Source organism: Varanus komodoensis, unplaced genomic scaffold (genome assembly GCF_004798865.1).
Source record: "Varanus komodoensis strain SLA01 unplaced genomic scaffold, ASM479886v1 scaffold59_1, whole genome shotgun sequence".
Taxonomy (NCBI): Eukaryota; Metazoa; Chordata; class Lepidosauria; order Squamata; family Varanidae; genus Varanus; species Varanus komodoensis.
In genome coordinates, this window is record NW_025336221.1 from 557,960 (window position 1) to 574,734 (window position 16,775).

General features: G+C 44.3%; 1 protein-coding gene across 1 annotated transcript; it reads left to right on the plus strand.

The window, feature by feature from the left end:
• Nucleotides 1–547: 547 nt before the first annotated feature.
• Nucleotides 548–16,775, plus strand: CUNH17orf58 (chromosome unknown C17orf58 homolog). The gene is made up of 4 exons (XM_044449550.1): nt 548–897; nt 7,598–7,678; nt 10,833–11,024; nt 16,343–16,775. The coding sequence occupies exons 1-4, from the start codon at nt 609–611 to the stop codon at nt 16,531–16,533; spliced, it is 753 nt and encodes a 250-aa protein (XP_044305485.1). The 5' UTR covers nt 548–608; the 3' UTR covers nt 16,534–16,775.

Sequence of the window (16,775 nt, forward strand, 5' to 3'; positions counted from 1 at the left end):
CAGTTATGCTGTGTGCATTTATTGCCCACTCTAAACCAAAAGGCTTGGCAGTTAACACAAGAAAGAGAGCGAGTCTCCTGCACAGTTAAACGATCCCGTCTTCCAGCAGGTTAACCTTGAGCTCCAAAAGCAAGCCTATTGAGCCTCAGTTAAGACTTCAAGGGAGAGGTCCGAGAGGAACGGCCTATGTTAGGGGATAGCGCCCTGGGCCCCTGGCTTGGATGACTGCACCCAGATCTTAATGTCTCGCTGTTTCTTCTTTGAATGCAGGGCCGCTGCCATATGCCAGAAAGCCTGCTCAGCCATTCAGCAAGGATGCGTATGGGTCACTGGGCTCAACACCTAGCCAGAGCAAGCCTCTGCTAAGGGGAAGCAGCATTGCCAGGGATGCTCACCTCGAGGAGCACCCTCTGCCTCCAGGTGGCCTGCAAAAGGGGAAGGCAGGGCGTGTGCACCTGCTGTCCTTGGGGAAAAAGGGCAAGATCAAAAGTGAGGTGGAGAACCACACGGGTTTGCGGAAGCTGCCTGCTCAGCATGTGCCAGGCCTTCCCTCAGAGAGCCATGAGGAGCAGATTCTCCCTGCTGCCTACTTCCATCAAACCAACCGAATGCACCCAGACAGGCTTCAGCTGGAAGCAGCCAATACCATCTCAGCCTATCTCCATCCACCCGTGTATTCCCATCATCAAGGCAGATCGATGGCCGAATCACAGACTTTCAGAAACACTGGGCTGAGCACTGGGCCACGCTCTGGCAAGATGGATCACCTCAACCGGCCTGGCTGGATCACTTCTCCCCACCAGCTGAGCAACTCCCTCAGAAACATCACTAGACCCTCCTGGCTCACGAACCGACAGACATCGAGCCTACTGCATCACTTGGGCATCTCAAAAAACGGTGAGCATCCTTAAAAGTAGAATCCCGCTTCCTGCATTCATAGTGACAGCACCAGCAGGCACGATTGATCGGGAAGCAAAGAAGTGATGGATGATTTCAGGCAGCAATACGCCGTGCAGGTAGGGAGCCTCACTGGACCCCCTGGGACTTACTTCCAAGTATCATAGCACAGGAACAGGGTATTAAATGGAGATGGAGAAGGAGCTCATTAGTCATCCTCTCACATAATCAAGTTCATGAGATTCCCAATTAATCCATGTGATAATAATGCCTACATTCCTTCTGTGGCCTCAATGTGGTATTTATCGTTGCTGTGTGGTGGCATTCACGAGATTTCAGTGACCTCGCCACCTTAAAATAAGGCTGCATTCTGGCCCCAAACACCTTACACAGTCAATGAATCACCACTGAGCACTTCTGCCATAACCACAACAGATGGTTTTTCTTCTAGAAGTGTGCTGTTCCCTCCACACAGGAAGCCAATGCTTTGGGCGCATCTAAAGTATAATGGAAGACACAGGGGAAATATTCAGTGGGACTTTTATGGTTCTTCCTCTAAAGCTGAAGTAGGGAACCTGTGGCCTTCCAGATGTTGATGGACTGCAATTCCCATCAAGGATAAGTGATGATGGGGGTTGTACTCCAGCATCTGGAGGGCCCTGCTTTTCCCATCCCTGGGTCAGAATGTACCAAACAGAACTTGAATGCACATGGAGTTCATACACATGTTCAGGGCTCAGCCATCTAAACAGGAGAAAACCATAATGCATAGAGCAAGGTAAATTCTAATGACTACCACAGACCCATTGATAAAATGTGCTGATGCTAATAAATAAATAAATAAACCACACTGTCCTGTTGTGAACAGAAGAAACTTGTCCTGTGCAATTTGGCTAGGGCTATTCAAGGGAGCATCTTGGCCTACGGACTTGAGCCAGCCTTCAGCAGTGAGGGGAGGAACAATGGTAGAGACGTGTTCTCCCCTGCAGAGGAGGACAGGACTGGCCCAGGGAGCCACGGTTCCATTTAGATGCCAGGAAGCACTTCCTGACAGTCAGGACCCCGAGGGTGTGGAAGGGGCTTCCACGGGAGGTGGTTGAGGCCCCATCGGTGCGGGTGTTCAAGGATAGGCTAGACATGCACATGGTGGGCATGTTGTGAGCGGACCCAGCTGGAGCGGGGGTCAGACTAGATGGCCCAGGAGACCCCTTCTGACTCGCAAAAAAAAGAAAAGAAGAAAATGTCTGGCCTGACAGGCCTCCTGCTTGCCTGCACTGCATGCTTGCTCCCTCTTGGTGCATTGCCAGAGTTGGTGTGGGAGGAGGCTGGGTGGGCCGGCCCTTAGTGGGAAGGTGCCACTTCCTCAAGAGAACCTGGCTTGGGGGGTTGCTGCATCTGGCTTGGCAGGGTGAGGCTCTTTGGCTCAGAGGCCCGTGACTCTTGGTTCATACCTCAGGGTCACTTCCTGGCTTTGGTGCTTCTGCAGCTTGTACCAGTGGCCTCCCCACTGACTGTGCCAGAGCCTGTCACTTAACACGGGGCTTGTGAGTGTGGAGGGCAAAATCAGCCTGCTTTATCCAACGAATGGTCCTGAGCAGGATGAAGGAGGAAGCACATCTGGTGCCAAAGCACATCTGGTGCCAAACCTGTGTGCCTTTCCTTCAACTAGTCGAATGGAGGTTGATCACAGCACCATCTGCATCTGCACTGAGATGCTGTTAGTGGGAGACTCTTCTGACCAGATGGAGGAAATTCAGCCTGTTTTGGATGGAGTCACAGTCCCCCTGAAGGAGCAGGTTCATAGCCTGAGGTCTGCTTGGAGTCTTCTTGGTCATTTGAGGCTATCTACCAACTGGTGGCCCAGCTCTGCCTCTATACAGGCAGGCATCATCTAGTTTCAGCAATCTGTGTTCTGGTAATCTTGAAACTAGGGGCTGCCCTTAAAGACTGTTCAGAAACTGTAGCTTGCGCATACTGTGGCAGACCGGTTAGTAACAGGGACCAGAAGGTCCAAACATAACCCCAAATTTGGCCACTTGCCTCGGCTGCCTGTATGCTCTTGAGCCTAAGCCAATGTTCCTCTTTTAACTTATAAAGCCTGACATGGCTTACGTAGGACCACAATAGCTGCCAGAGCATCTCTCCCAGCCACAAACTACCATCGACTACGATCAAGATTGTAGTTGGTGGCAACAAATAAAAGGGCTTTTCAGTGGCAGCGCTCCAGTTCAGGAACAAGCACCCCATGGAGGACTGCCTGGCACCAACCTTGATATCTTTTTGGTGCCAAGTTAAAAATGTTCTCCATGACAGGAGAGTTGATTAGCTTTCTATTACATTGAGGCATTATGCCAAGAGCTTAACAGGTCTTGTGACCTAATTTGAGTTTGCTTTTGTACCTTTTTACTTTTAGTTTGAAGTCCAGCTTTGATTTGGGACCCGCATCTGCAGTACTTGGTGGAACTGAAAACTCTTATAGTTCCCATCCTTCAGGTGTTCAAGGAACTTTATACTCCATGCACATGCTAAACGAAGAGAAGTCCCTTAAATGAAAACACCACCAGAGCAAATCAGTGGTGTGAGAGCCAGTGTGGTGTAGTGGTTAAGAGCATGGGACTGGGACTCAGACGATCTGGGTTCTATTCCTGGCTCAGCCATGGAGCCAGCTGGGTGACAATGGGCCAGTCACAGACTCTCAGCCCAACCTACCTCACAGGGTTGTTGTGGGGATAAGATGGAGGAGGAGATGTAAGCTGCCTTGAGCCCTTTGTAGGAAAAAGGCAGGATATAAATTGAAAAAAATAAAAACTAAATAAAATAAATATAATGCAAAAACCAAAACTGCAGAAATACAGACAGACAATAATTACTGATCAACCAATGAAGATCATTATTTTAAGTAATGATATACTGCACACACATACCCATGTGCAATATTCATAGCAGTGCTCTGAAAAATGCAGTATGTGACAGAAGCAACACGTCTGTGTAGCATACAAAGTCTCTACTTAATAACCCTAAAATATTATAGAGGAAGTGACTCTTTTCAACAATACTGAATAATAGTAGGTCATCTTAAATGGTACCTTTAATTAACAATGCATTGTGTTGCCATACACTGTGCAAAATATTAACCCGAACTCTGAAATGTAATTTCTGCTCTGTTCTTGTTCAGAACGATAAACTCCATATTTCATTTGCATTACTGGTTGCAGATGGCAGCCAAATTTCTTCCTCCCCATTAACATGCTCTATCTAACAAACAAAATTTAGGTACTTCTTAGAAGGATTTACAGAGGGGCAGCCTGCCTGCCTATAGCCACACACTCAGCCTGTAAAAAGAACTTTGTTTTGAATCAAAAATATTTCCTTTCCAAAACAGTGTTCAGTAAACCTATTGTTTACTGAACACTGTGGGATTGTTTATAGGATGGGATTGTTTATAGGATGAAAATGGAAGGCATCTACCACAGTGGATCCAGCTGCCTTCAGGGGTGCAGAAATCTATGCACAACAGCTTCACATCCAGAGAAATAAACCATGGCCCTCCAGTTGTGGAATAACATGCCCAGGATCCTTAACATGTGAACCCATCAAAACAACTGGCAGGAGAAAATAACCCCCATACTGTGTAGTAGTTCTAACAAGGAGTCTAATCTGGGAGCATTTGGCTTCTTTGGGCATGGAAAGCCCTCTTGGCGGACTTTAGAAAGCATAAGACGTGGTGGTCCTTGATGAGAGATGCAGCTGCACTAGCATCCATGTAGCCCATTCTGGAGGCCAACTCCAGAATTTTTCCAGCCTTAATGTAAAATGGGACACCACTGGTTGGATCGTGAGAAAGGTATACACCTAATTCTTTGGCCTGGAATCCTAACAGCAAAATCCATCCAGCTGATAAGTTTAGAATCCAAGTGTTGTTGTTAGCTGCGAAGTCGCGTCTGACCCATTGTGACCCCATGGAACACATTCCTCCAGGCCTTCCTGTCCTCCACCATCCCCCGGAGTCCACTTAAGCTCACACCGACTGCTTCAGTGACTCCAAAAATCCAAGTAGTCATAGACAAAAACATTTACTGCCAAAAAGTATAACATCAGCTTGGTGATTCTACCAGTTATATGCCCTTTAATGAAGGTCCCACTAATGACATTCCATTTTTCATGAAAACTGTAGAAGCATTTGCTTTGGGCTACATAGATGACAGTACAGCTACATTTCTCACGAAGACTTTGGAGTAGTTGTGGACAACAAGCTAAACACGAGCCAGCAATGTGATGTAGCTGCAAAAAGGGCAAATGCTACCTTGGGATGCATAAACAGAAGCATCACCTCCAGAGCAAGAGAGGTACTTGTTCCCCTTTACTCAGCACTTGTCAGACCTCACCTGAAACACTGAGTTCAGTTTTGGGCACCCTGGTTTTTAAAAAGATGCAGAAAACTAGAAAGGGTTCAGAGTAAGGCAACAAAAATGATCCAAGGTCTGGAAACTATGCCCTATGATGAGAGGCTGCGTGAGCTGTGCCTATTCAGGTTCAAAAAGAGACAACTGCAAGGGGAGATGATAGCACTCTGCAAAATACCACAGAAGCTGCCACAAAGAGGAAGAAGACTCTGCGTATAGGTCACGGAGCAATGGGCTCAGTCTAGAGCACACCGAAATTCAGGCTGGACACCAGGAAAAGCTTCCTCACTGTCAGAGCCATCTGAGAATGGAACCCGCTGCCTAGAGAGGTGGTGGGCTCTCCCACACTAGAGACATTCAAGGCAAAACTAGACAGTCATCTGAGTGGGGTGGTATAAATTGGTGTCCTGCTCCAGCAGGGGGTTGGACCTGATGGACTCCTTGGCCCCTTCTGGTCCTACTCTTCCCTGAATCTATGAATCTATAAGACAACAGAGAAAAATCTAAGCAGCTCTTACGTCAAGTGGGCAGGGCCATTTTTCATGCTCCTGCCCTCACAACTTGCTTTGTGTATTAGGGAGAGCATGCCAATTGGGACTAACAACTGTGGCTGCCTTCTGCAACAGACAATGAAAATGAAATAATGGGTTTGTCATGCAAAGGATGAAATTACATTCTCGATTTTTGGTTATGATTTTGCACAGTGTGTGACAACGTAAGGGATTGTTAATTAATTACACTATGGGCAATTTAAGGCAACTTACTATTGTTCAGTACTGTTGAACACAAACCCTTTTTCTAGTCTTTGTATTAACGGCCCACCTTTAGTATTGTGAAAGAGATGCTACATATCCTATACTGTCCTGCAGCTCATATTGCATATTATATATAACATAATCATACTGCATATTATATAAGTGCCTGAGTAGATGGGCGTGTGGCCCACTATATATGTACTGGAAGGAAAGGTCTTCCTCATTGGATGCTGAATTAGACTCTGTTTGTACACTTGGTGTTCACCTAGCGCCATGTTTGGGGGTCCATTGATTACTTCCAGTCATCTCCGCCTTGCCTAGCATGGCCACTTGACTAGCGGGAGCTTTCCAGAGTCTCATGCAGGAATCCTGCCAGCCCTGCCTGGGAATGCAACCTTGCAGGTGCAAAGCACGTCCTCTGGCACGGACTGCAGTCCCTCCCCAGAGCCTTGACAGGTTGTGGCAACGTGGGAACCCCTGGACCAGGGTTGGTGCAGGGGTCGGCTTTATGGACTGGGGCTTAACTCCTTCCCTCCCCCTTCCTTCTGCAACCTTTTCCTTGCAAATCGTCTCTGTGGGGCTGGGGGCTGCTTCAGAATAGTGCAGTTTACTGTGCAAAGGGCTGCAGATGGAGGAGGGAAGTTGGTGGGAATGACCCCCCCCCCCCAAATTAGACGATTGGACAAGCAACTTAGGATACAAGTCCACAGTGGTTACTTAATGTGCAAACTGAACACATACGTAGTTGGGATAATTTATTGAAGACAACATAGGAACCTGTTTGGCTTTCAGTGTTAGACTGCTGGCCTGCCTTTCAAGAGTTGTTGAATATTTTTTGGTAATGTTGTTCTTTTGAGAATCATGATCTGGAGAGTTGCTAGCTTCCTCAATCAAAATTGAGGCAGTTCAAATAATTGTCGCTTTGGAGCAGCCTACCTTAGCCTGCACCCTCCAAATGTTTTGGACAACTCCTGGTATTCCTAAGCATTGGCCAGTCCAAGTCCAAAACTTCTGGGCCATTTAGCAGAGGTTTTGTAAAATGAAGAAGTGCTAGCAAATCTTAGACTTCCTTCCAGGCTGCCTGTTTCTGCACCCAAACTTCCCTACTACACAAAATCTTTGCAAGCCATAAAATACATGGAGGAACAATGAATGATAGGATCTGGAATTCTGTCGGGTAGCAGCCTCTGGAATTCTGGATCTGGAATTCTGCTTAACAACTCATGTGTGCTATGGTAGATCTGATGAACAGAACAAAAGGGTGGAGAAAAGGGTTTTAAAATGAAGACACAATTGCAGAGAGAGACGCTGCCTGAGCATTAAGGGAGACCAGCCTGCTTTCTGGGGAGGAAGCCCTGTGACACTCAACTAAACTTGCTGCTGACTAGGCATGTGTACGGCTGCACCACAGTTGTCTTCGGAGAGCCACACACTGGCAGTTCTACCCTGCGAGTGCTGTCATGGCCGAGCTAGTCCCCACCAGGGCTGTTTTCTGGTTGAGGCTGCACGACCGTGACTTCCAGCCCTTGGTTCTTGTTCTAGATGCCGACAGTGCTGAGGTGTGCCTGACGGATTGCAGGCGGGAGCCTGAGGAAGGGGAGGCCTACTGTAGCAGTGACTTCGGTAAGATCAACCCCCTCCCACTCAGCTGCTTCAGGCACCGGTCATGTCGAGTGCATGCTCGTGTTACTGGCACACACCATTCCTTCTCCAAGGTGGGGGCAGTCTTGGCACTTGCTTCCCAGCACCCTCCCAAAGAATTTGCTTGGCCCGGAGAGAGAAATATCTGCCTTCCCAGAGGCGGGGCTAGAGCCAGCTTCCAAGCTACTTAACTTCATTTCATCTGATGTTGATGTGAACTTCAGTGGAATGATATGCCTTGATTTATTCTTGCCAAAATTATGTTCCTGTGAACCATCCTGAGAGCTAAAATGCCAAGCAGAAAGAGAGCGTTTTGCAAGGTCCCAAGGCAGCTTGTCTGTTGCCTACAAATGCGGTTCCTTTACACAAGCGGTGTGGATCCAGAGACTGAACTACAAGTCCATCATTCCTGACAACTAACACATTGACGGGGCTGATAAGAGTTGGGAATCCTGCAACTTCTGGAGGACTTCAGGCTCCCCACTCCTACTAGCCAGGGCTAATAGGCTTATTTATTTCAGAGATGTATGAACTGCCTTTAAGTTAAACCCTCTGAAAATGCACACAGCATTTAAAACCACAAAATCTAGGAAAAGATGCTAAATAATTAAAAATAATAAAGCCAAGGTAATTAAAACAAGATAGCACCATCTGTACAACAGCAGCCAATTAAGTCCTTACTCAGTTATAGGCCAAGCTAAAAGGCAAATCTTGAGGGTCTAAGTAGAAGGCCTGTAATAATGAGAACTGAAAGATATCAGCTGAAATAAAATCTCACAACTGGCGGGTGGATTCTGCCAAGAAGGCCCTGGTAGGAATTTGAGTTCAACAACGTCTGGAGGGCCGTGGAGTCCCCACCCCTCCACTTTATGTCTATTCCATTTGGGCACCCGTGACCTTTTCAGAAAGGAATTTTTTTGGCCATTTTGCATAACAGTGGCTTCGCAGCAGATTTCTGGCATTTGAGTGGCCATGAGCTCCCTCAGGTATATCAGAAACACATTTTTAAAGCTACAAATTACCACTGGTAATTTTGTTACATTCAGTTGCACTCTCACAATTTGTTAAAAATAGGTCTCTGTGAACTATCAGGACAGAATGAACATAAATGTAAATGTGTCACATTGTCTTGGAACAGAAGTGTTGGACGTAACCCATAGTCCTGAGGTGGTAATATGGCCAAACTTTTCTCTGAAAACAATTGAGCTTCACCTGTATCTATAGAATTACTTTTTCTCATTCCAAGGAAGCGGTGGGTCATTTATTTAATTATTTATCCCCTCCTCTATTTTTTTGACAGGAAAAAACCATAAATACAATTACAACAACAATAATATAACACAAGAACACAATAATTAAAAAAGGAATAAATGAAGGAGTGCACCCACCACCCCAGAGACCAATACTACCATCGTACACATATAATATATAATATTCTTCAATTATACCCATATCCCCTCCAGAAAGTCATATAATCTTGATTGGGCTTACAGCCTTTGCCTTCTATCAGTACTGCTTTTAAAAAATCTTCCCACATTTCATTATATTCATTTGCTTTCATTAACCCTTTTAAAATTTTTATTTCTGTCATCAATTTATCATTAATAACCATATTCCATATTTCATTATACCATTCATGCCTTTGCAAAATCCAATTCTGTTTCCAATATTTAACTATCACTAGCCTAACTGCCATTATCATCCTTCCAATCAATTCTTTCTTAACTTCATTTATATCTTGTTTTTCTATCAACAGTAATAACACCATTCTTGGTGACATTTCTAAATCTATATTTAAAATTTCTCCAATTTTCTTAAATACAATAATCCAAATCTTTTGTATATTTTCACAATCCCACAACATGTTTATAAGTTTCAGTCTCTTTACCACATCTCCAACATATATTAGAGTATTTATCATCAATTTGATTTAACTTAACTGGTGTTAAATACCATCTCCATATCACCTTGTATCCATGCTCTTTAATTCTAATTGACATATTCTTACATACTCTTCTATTCCAAATATTCTTCCAATCCGTGCCTTTTATCTCACCTACATCCATTTCCCAAATTGATTTTAAAATTGTCATGTGATCCCCTAACTCCATTAATATCCTGTAGATTTTGGCAATTCTTCCTTTGGTTGTATATTCTTCCTTAGTCTCACATTCTTTTATAATCATTTCAAATTTTGTTAATTGTCTTTCTTCCTCTTTAAATTTGTCCTCCATCTTTATCCATTTTTCTAATTGAATTAAATTTAACCAATTTAATTTAGCCTCTGGCAATACACTCCTTAATTGTATTATATTTTTATCTTATTTTTCCAATCTTCCCATTTGAATATATGGTTATTTTTTAATTTATTAATCCAATCCTTTAATTCTATTTTTGGGAATTTCTCCATTTCAACCACTGGTGTTAATAGAGAAATTCCCGGGAATAACTGTTGCCTCCATTTTTCCCGTACTTCCATTATATTTTTAAAAAAAGAATTTTGAATTTTCTTAATAATCTTTTTAATATCCTTTTTAAACCAATATAACTCTAAATGATCACCTATTTCTCTTAATTCTTTTATTCAATATCACTCCATATTCATTTTTTATTTTGGACTATAATATCTGGAACTATCTTTAATTGGTTTGCAACCCAATACTTTTTAACATCTGGAATGCCCAGGGAAGGTGTGGGTCTTAATGTTGCAACTCTAGTCCTAGCTGCAGCACGGATGCAGTAAAATGTCTGCCTGAAATCCAGCTTTCATTACAAAGCAGCCATCTGCAAAGCATGGCTACCATCTGCAAAGATGGCGTTACAAGCTCGTCAGGTTGCAATACTGAAATCTCCTTATTTTAAATAAACGCACTTCATACTCTTACTGATATTCTCTTATGAGATTATCAGCTCTTATTAAGCAGTTGATGAATTCACCTTCTTTGCTTGTCAAATGTACCATCTTTATTCATTCAGCTTGCTTGGATTGTGGGGTATTTTAAATGGTTATGTACACTTCTTTGGGAACTCACATTGAAAGGCAGTTTATAGCCACTGTTACCATTTCCTATCATGGAATAATTAGAAACAGCATCCCAGCACTGTGCATTCATTCCCTCCTCTCTTGTTTTGAAAGCGTTGAACGGGATTGTTCATGATGTCACCCCAATACACCAAGGAACGCACTTGGTGATGCTGTTGGTCAACAGGAACGGACTGTATAAGACGAACCGGCTGTACCTCAACCCTGATGGCTTCTTCTTCCAAGTTCACATATTAGTTGTGGATGCCTTGAACTGCAGTAAACCCTGTCCAGGCTTCAAACTTGGTAAAGAACCTAAGTCTTTTCCCACCTAACATTGCCTTAGTTACTACCAGGAGGAAAGGGGATGTGGTTGGGTCTATAAGACAGGTTCGAAGGGTGGCTTTTGTCTTTTCCAGCTCCATGATTATGAACAGCATTTCTACCCTGCTCTTCAGCCAGAAAGGTTCCCAGAGCAGCTTGCAAGATCAGAAATAAGGCCATCACCGTCCAGAGTCTTCAGCACAAAAGTAGTGCCAAGAAAGGGACCTGAAAGGAGAGGGAAAAGGGCACTGGATTCTTAGTCACAACGTTCAGCGAATCTTGGAGCTGGACCTAGCATGAGGGAAGGGCTGCTTGAGATGGGCTCAGCAGGGGGCAACTGGCAGCAGGTGGGAAGGGCTTTCAGCCACAGCGAAGGGCCCTTGATGCTGCTTGCTCTCCCTCCAGTAGGACAGCAGAAAGCCAGGGATGTGCAGGGGCTCTTTCTGCAGCCGCAGGCATTCGAAACCCGGCCTGTCTCCAGTACAGCATTCAAAGGCCATTCGGGGTGGTGGGGAGGTGAGCACATGCTAGATTAGGGTTGTTCCAACAGGAGGTTTCTATTTCCCAGCTTAATGATGGTCACATACAAGCTGGCAGGCGTGCTTGTATCATGAAAGGAAATGGCCGGCGCTGGAAACTATCCCGTGTGGGAATGGCCCATCAGCCTCTGCAAGTGAGCTTTGCAGTGCGGCCCGCAGCAGCTCACCGCAACAGGAGTGCTGGCAATTGGGTTTCCACCTCCAGCACTACCAGTGTTGCAAAGGAAGCTGAAATGCTTCTGCAAGTTGGGGGGGGGGGCATGCGGCCCTCAGATGCAGTTGGCTGGCGACTCACACTGGGCCTAGACAACATGAGCCATTGTAAGGGATCATGGGTGTTTCGGGCCAACATCTGGAGGGCCGTGCTTTCCCCATCCTGCTCTCTGGGTCTGAGCTTTGTGTTTTGAGCCAGCAGCAACAGGCTGCTGCAGAACCTCAAGCAGCTTGTAGTTTCAGGGTGAGAAAAGCACAGGTCCAAGAGCAGCACATGCCTTGTACTACCTGAAGGACAATGACATCTACCCTCTTGGATGCACACCTTAGTGTGGTGAGGGGGCTTAAGAGTGTCAAACAAGCCAAGAGCAATGCCATCAGCAGGCCAGAAGAGTCTCAGGAGACTGATCCCCTAGCAGGGTCAGCCAAGGCAGAATGGTCAAGACTGAGGCACCAGACCAAGATGCATTCACCCGCTTCAGGAGTAATGGTCACATCAGCAAAGAGAGAATGGACCTCATTACTGCTGATGGGGTAGGGAACTCCTGAGGGGCAGCTGCTGGGCAGTGGTGGTAGCTGAAGGCAACACTGGTGGAGAATCTTTCACAGACAACAACAGTGATGCTCAATCTAACTCTGGTCAGAACTGAGCAGTAAAGGACATGATAAACCACTTCTGAATATTCTTACCATGTAAACCTTATGATGAAACAATCCAAAATGAAGCAAGAGATACTGCAGAAGACACTTTCCCCATGCAGGTTGGAAAGCACTTTATGAGCTACTGGAGAAGGGCAAAGGACAAATACAAGTAGTGTTGTTGTTAATGTTGATTCTAGATCAAACCTGAAAGGAAGACTAGTGGCTGACCTGCACAGGGCTGAGAGACCAAGGCTGCACAACACATATAACCGGGACATGGAATGTGAGACGTATAACTCAAGACCAACTGGAATGGTAAAGCTAGAAATAGAAAGAATGACTATCTCAGTACTTGGTGTGAGTGAACTACAGTAAACTGGAATGGGGAATTCCCAAAAAGAGAAACACAAACTGTTTTACTACAGAAATAGCAAACTCTGAAGAAGTGGAGTGACTCCAATACTGAGGCAAGACTTAACACAGGCAGTAAGAGGCTATAATGCAAAATCCAACCAAATGATATCAATCAGAATTAGTGGAAAATCTATCAACATAACAATCAACAAATCATTCAAATCCATCCCCCAGATGCTGAACAAGAAGAAACTGAAAATTGTTGTGTGGATGTTCAAGAAGAAATTGATAACACACAAAAATAAGACCTGCTGCTAATCCTAGGTGAATGGAATGAAAAAATAGGAAACCAAAATGAAGTAAATGTTGTTGGGAAGAATGGTCTAGGGGTAAGAAATGAAGCAGAACGACTGGCAGAATTTAGTGGAACCAACAACCTGTCCATTGCAAACACATACTTCAAGCAACCGCTGAGATGACTGCATGCATGGATATCACCAGATGGCCAATACAAAATCGAATAGACTATGCAGTTGGAAGCAAAGGGCGGAGAAGCTGTATTCTTCTTGCCAAAACAACTCCAGAGGCAGACTGTAATAGTGGTGATCAGAATTTCAAAGATCAGAGACAAGCTAAAAAAAGGTCACCAGCAAAAACATAGTGCCAAAATATTACTTATGTAACTTCCCTGAAGAATTTGAAGTCCACATAAAGAACAGACTTACATTGCTCAACTTAACTGACTGTGTGCTAGAAGAACTGTGGACTGAAGCCAGAGACATTATTACGGAAGAATGCCAAAAACAATTTCTCTAGAAACAGGAAAGAAAAAGCCTAAGGCAGAAAAAACAAAAACACTCACATTTGCAAAGGACAGGCAAGAAGCAAATGCAAAATTTGACAGAAATACAGCTTTTTAGCACCTATCACAGAGGTAACTATTACAATGGCCACTGCAAGAAATAGAAGAGAACAAAAAAAAAAAAAAAAAAAAAAAACAAGGTCCAAGAAATCAAAGGGAAGTTCAAACCTAGATTAGGCATGCTAAAAGACAAGGGAACATACTGTCTGACCAAGAGAAAATAAAGAGAAGGTGGAAAGAAAATACAGAACAGTACAGAAGAGATGAAAGGATGAAGGATCTCTTCGAAAGGAAATTCTATGAAGAAGATCCTGCAATATTAGAAAGTGTAATGAAAGTGCTCTGAAAGCACTTGCAAAAAATAAAGCACCTAAATAGGATATTAATAGAACTATTTCAAGCTGCAGAAAACGAATCAGTCCAAATCTGAACCAAAATATGCCAACAAATATGGAAAACAAAGCCACAGCCCACAGATAGAAACATTCAGTATTCATTCTGGTCCCCAGGAAAGGAGAGGTAAAAGAGTGCAGCAATCACAGGCCCTTTGCATTACTCTCCCATGAAAGCAAAGCAATGCTCAAAGTGTTGCAACAAAGAATACCATCCTGAATGGAGTGAGAAATGCCAGACCTCCAAGCTGGATTGCAGAAAGGAAGAGGCACTAGAGATCAGATTGCAAATATATGTGGTCGACCAAAGAAGTTCAGAAAAAGACCAGTCTGCTCCATAGACTATAGCAAAGCCTTTGTGTGGATTGTGAGAAGCTGTGAATGGTCCTGAAACAGAAGACAAGAAACTGCCATCAGGGCAGAAGATGGAGAAACAGGATGGTTTCCTATAGGCAAAGGCATCAGACAAGGATGCATTTAATCTCCCTCTCTGTACGCAGAACATGCAGGAAAGCAGGTTAGAATCAGAAGAGTGAAAACTGGTGGAAGAAATATCACTAATTTAAGATATGCAGATGAAACCATAGTACTGGCAGAAAGCAGCAATGTCTTGAAGTGACTCATAAAAATGAAAGTGCAAAGGAAGGACTGAAGCTGAACATTAAGAAAATAGAAATTATCTCCACAGAAGAATTACAGAATGTTACTGTTAATAATGAAAAAATCAAAATTGTGAAAGATTTCACATACCTTGGCTCAGTCATCAATTCAAAGGGAGACTTGCAGCTAAGACATTCGAAGAAGACTGAGACTCGGAAGGGCAGCACTTTTACACTAGAAAAGGTTACCAAGTGTAAGGGACCAAGTTCAAGATCATCCACACTATTGTATTCCCAATCATAATCTACATGTGTGAAAACTGGCAAGAAGAAAATTGATGTTGTTGAACCAAGATGCTGGAGGAGAGCTTTGTGAATGCCCTGGGCCAACAGAAAGATAAACAAGTGGATCTTAGATCGAATCAAGCCAGAGCTTCCCCTAGAAGCAAAAATGACAAAAGTGAGGCTGACACAACATGAGATGGAAAGACTCACTGGAGAAGACAATCCTGTTAGGGAAAGTCAAAGGCAGAAGATGAAAGGGAAGACCGAATATGAGATGGACTGAATCCATAAAGGAAGCCACAGCCTCCAACTTGGAAGAGCTGAATGGACCTGCCATGAACAGAACATTTTGGAGGGCTTCCATCCATACCTTTGCCTTACGTTGGAGACGACTTTATTTATTTAATTTACAGTATTTTTACCCCATCCTTAATGTCTCAGGATGGCTTACAAGATAAGCCAACTTGATGACACATAACACACGCATGCTTTTGTAGCTCAATGTTCACTTCATTAGATGCATGATGTGGTTCCAGATGACTGGGGGCTGGAACAAATGGTGAGGTCAGAGGCATTGAAAGGCAGAAATGGTAGATGGTAAGGATTACCTTAAAAATAGCCACTGTACTATTGGGAAAATCCAACGGTTGCTGGGTGGACACACAGAGAACCTTGCAGTGATGAGCTCTTTCACATGTCCTTGTCTCTATTCATGTCACATAAGATAATCACTATTGTAATTCAGCTAATTTGCAGTGGAATCTGTCTTTGAAGTTCCTCTGTTCAAATCTGGCTGCATTCAGGTCAATGACAGGTGGACATTCTGAAGCAAACCTTTCAGGTGCAACAAGTGATTTAGAATTCATGAAGAGCATCGAATATTCTCTCCTGTGGCTTGAATAGGGAATAGGGGTTTTTTAAACACAGTATTTGTGTAGTCAATCAGCTCATGGCTTCAAGGATACTTCTGCTATCATCCAACAACCGTTTCTGTGAATTACTGGTAAGGTAATTACCATTGTGTGCTACTTTCTTCATTTCAGTGCCCTCTGACTCACTTAATCTTCCCCCAGGTGTGTGTGTGTGTGTGATGCATGCATTCATGTGTGCACCACTCAGGAAACAGTGCATGCATCTGATGACACTGTTGTCCCTGAAAGCTTATTCTGTAATGTAATGCATTTGTCCATTTGAAGATCTCCCAAGACACTGTTGTTTTGCCTGCAGCATCCTAACAGGGCTATCTCTGGAAAGTGAGATAAAAACCAAGGCTTTATAGTCTATGTTATTCTTTTAGTTCTTGTGATCTTTCTAAATTGAAGGTCTGGGCAGATAAAACGAGCACACACTGCAGCAAACGTGACACCGGTCACAGAATGTTCTGTCCCAGCTCTGGCACTTGCTCTTTTTGCAGGCAGCAGATACATCGTGATGGGTCAGATCTACCACCGGAGACGGCAGCTTCCTGCAGTTCTACAAGAGCATGTGAGAGGGCGCCTGAGGCCAGGTGATGGGCTGCTTTGGAGGGGCAGAGGCTATGTGAGCAGGTTCAACAGGAGGCGAGACCAGAGGGTTCGAGGGGCGGCTCATGCCCAGTGCGGGTGAGGATTCCAGCACCGCCGTGGCTCCTGGGGTTGAAGTCAGTGGAGGGCTGCTGCCAAAAAAAGTCTCTGCGCTTGCCACGGGCTTTTCTACCTTCTCTGCCAACAGCCGACAGGTCTTGTTAAGGAGCGGAGAGTGCAGCGGCCCCTTAAAAACAAGCCCAGTTATTGAGCTATGCGACTTCACCCACCTCCAGATAACCTGCCAGTCCACAAGAGCTACAATAAATAATTTGTTTTAAGGCA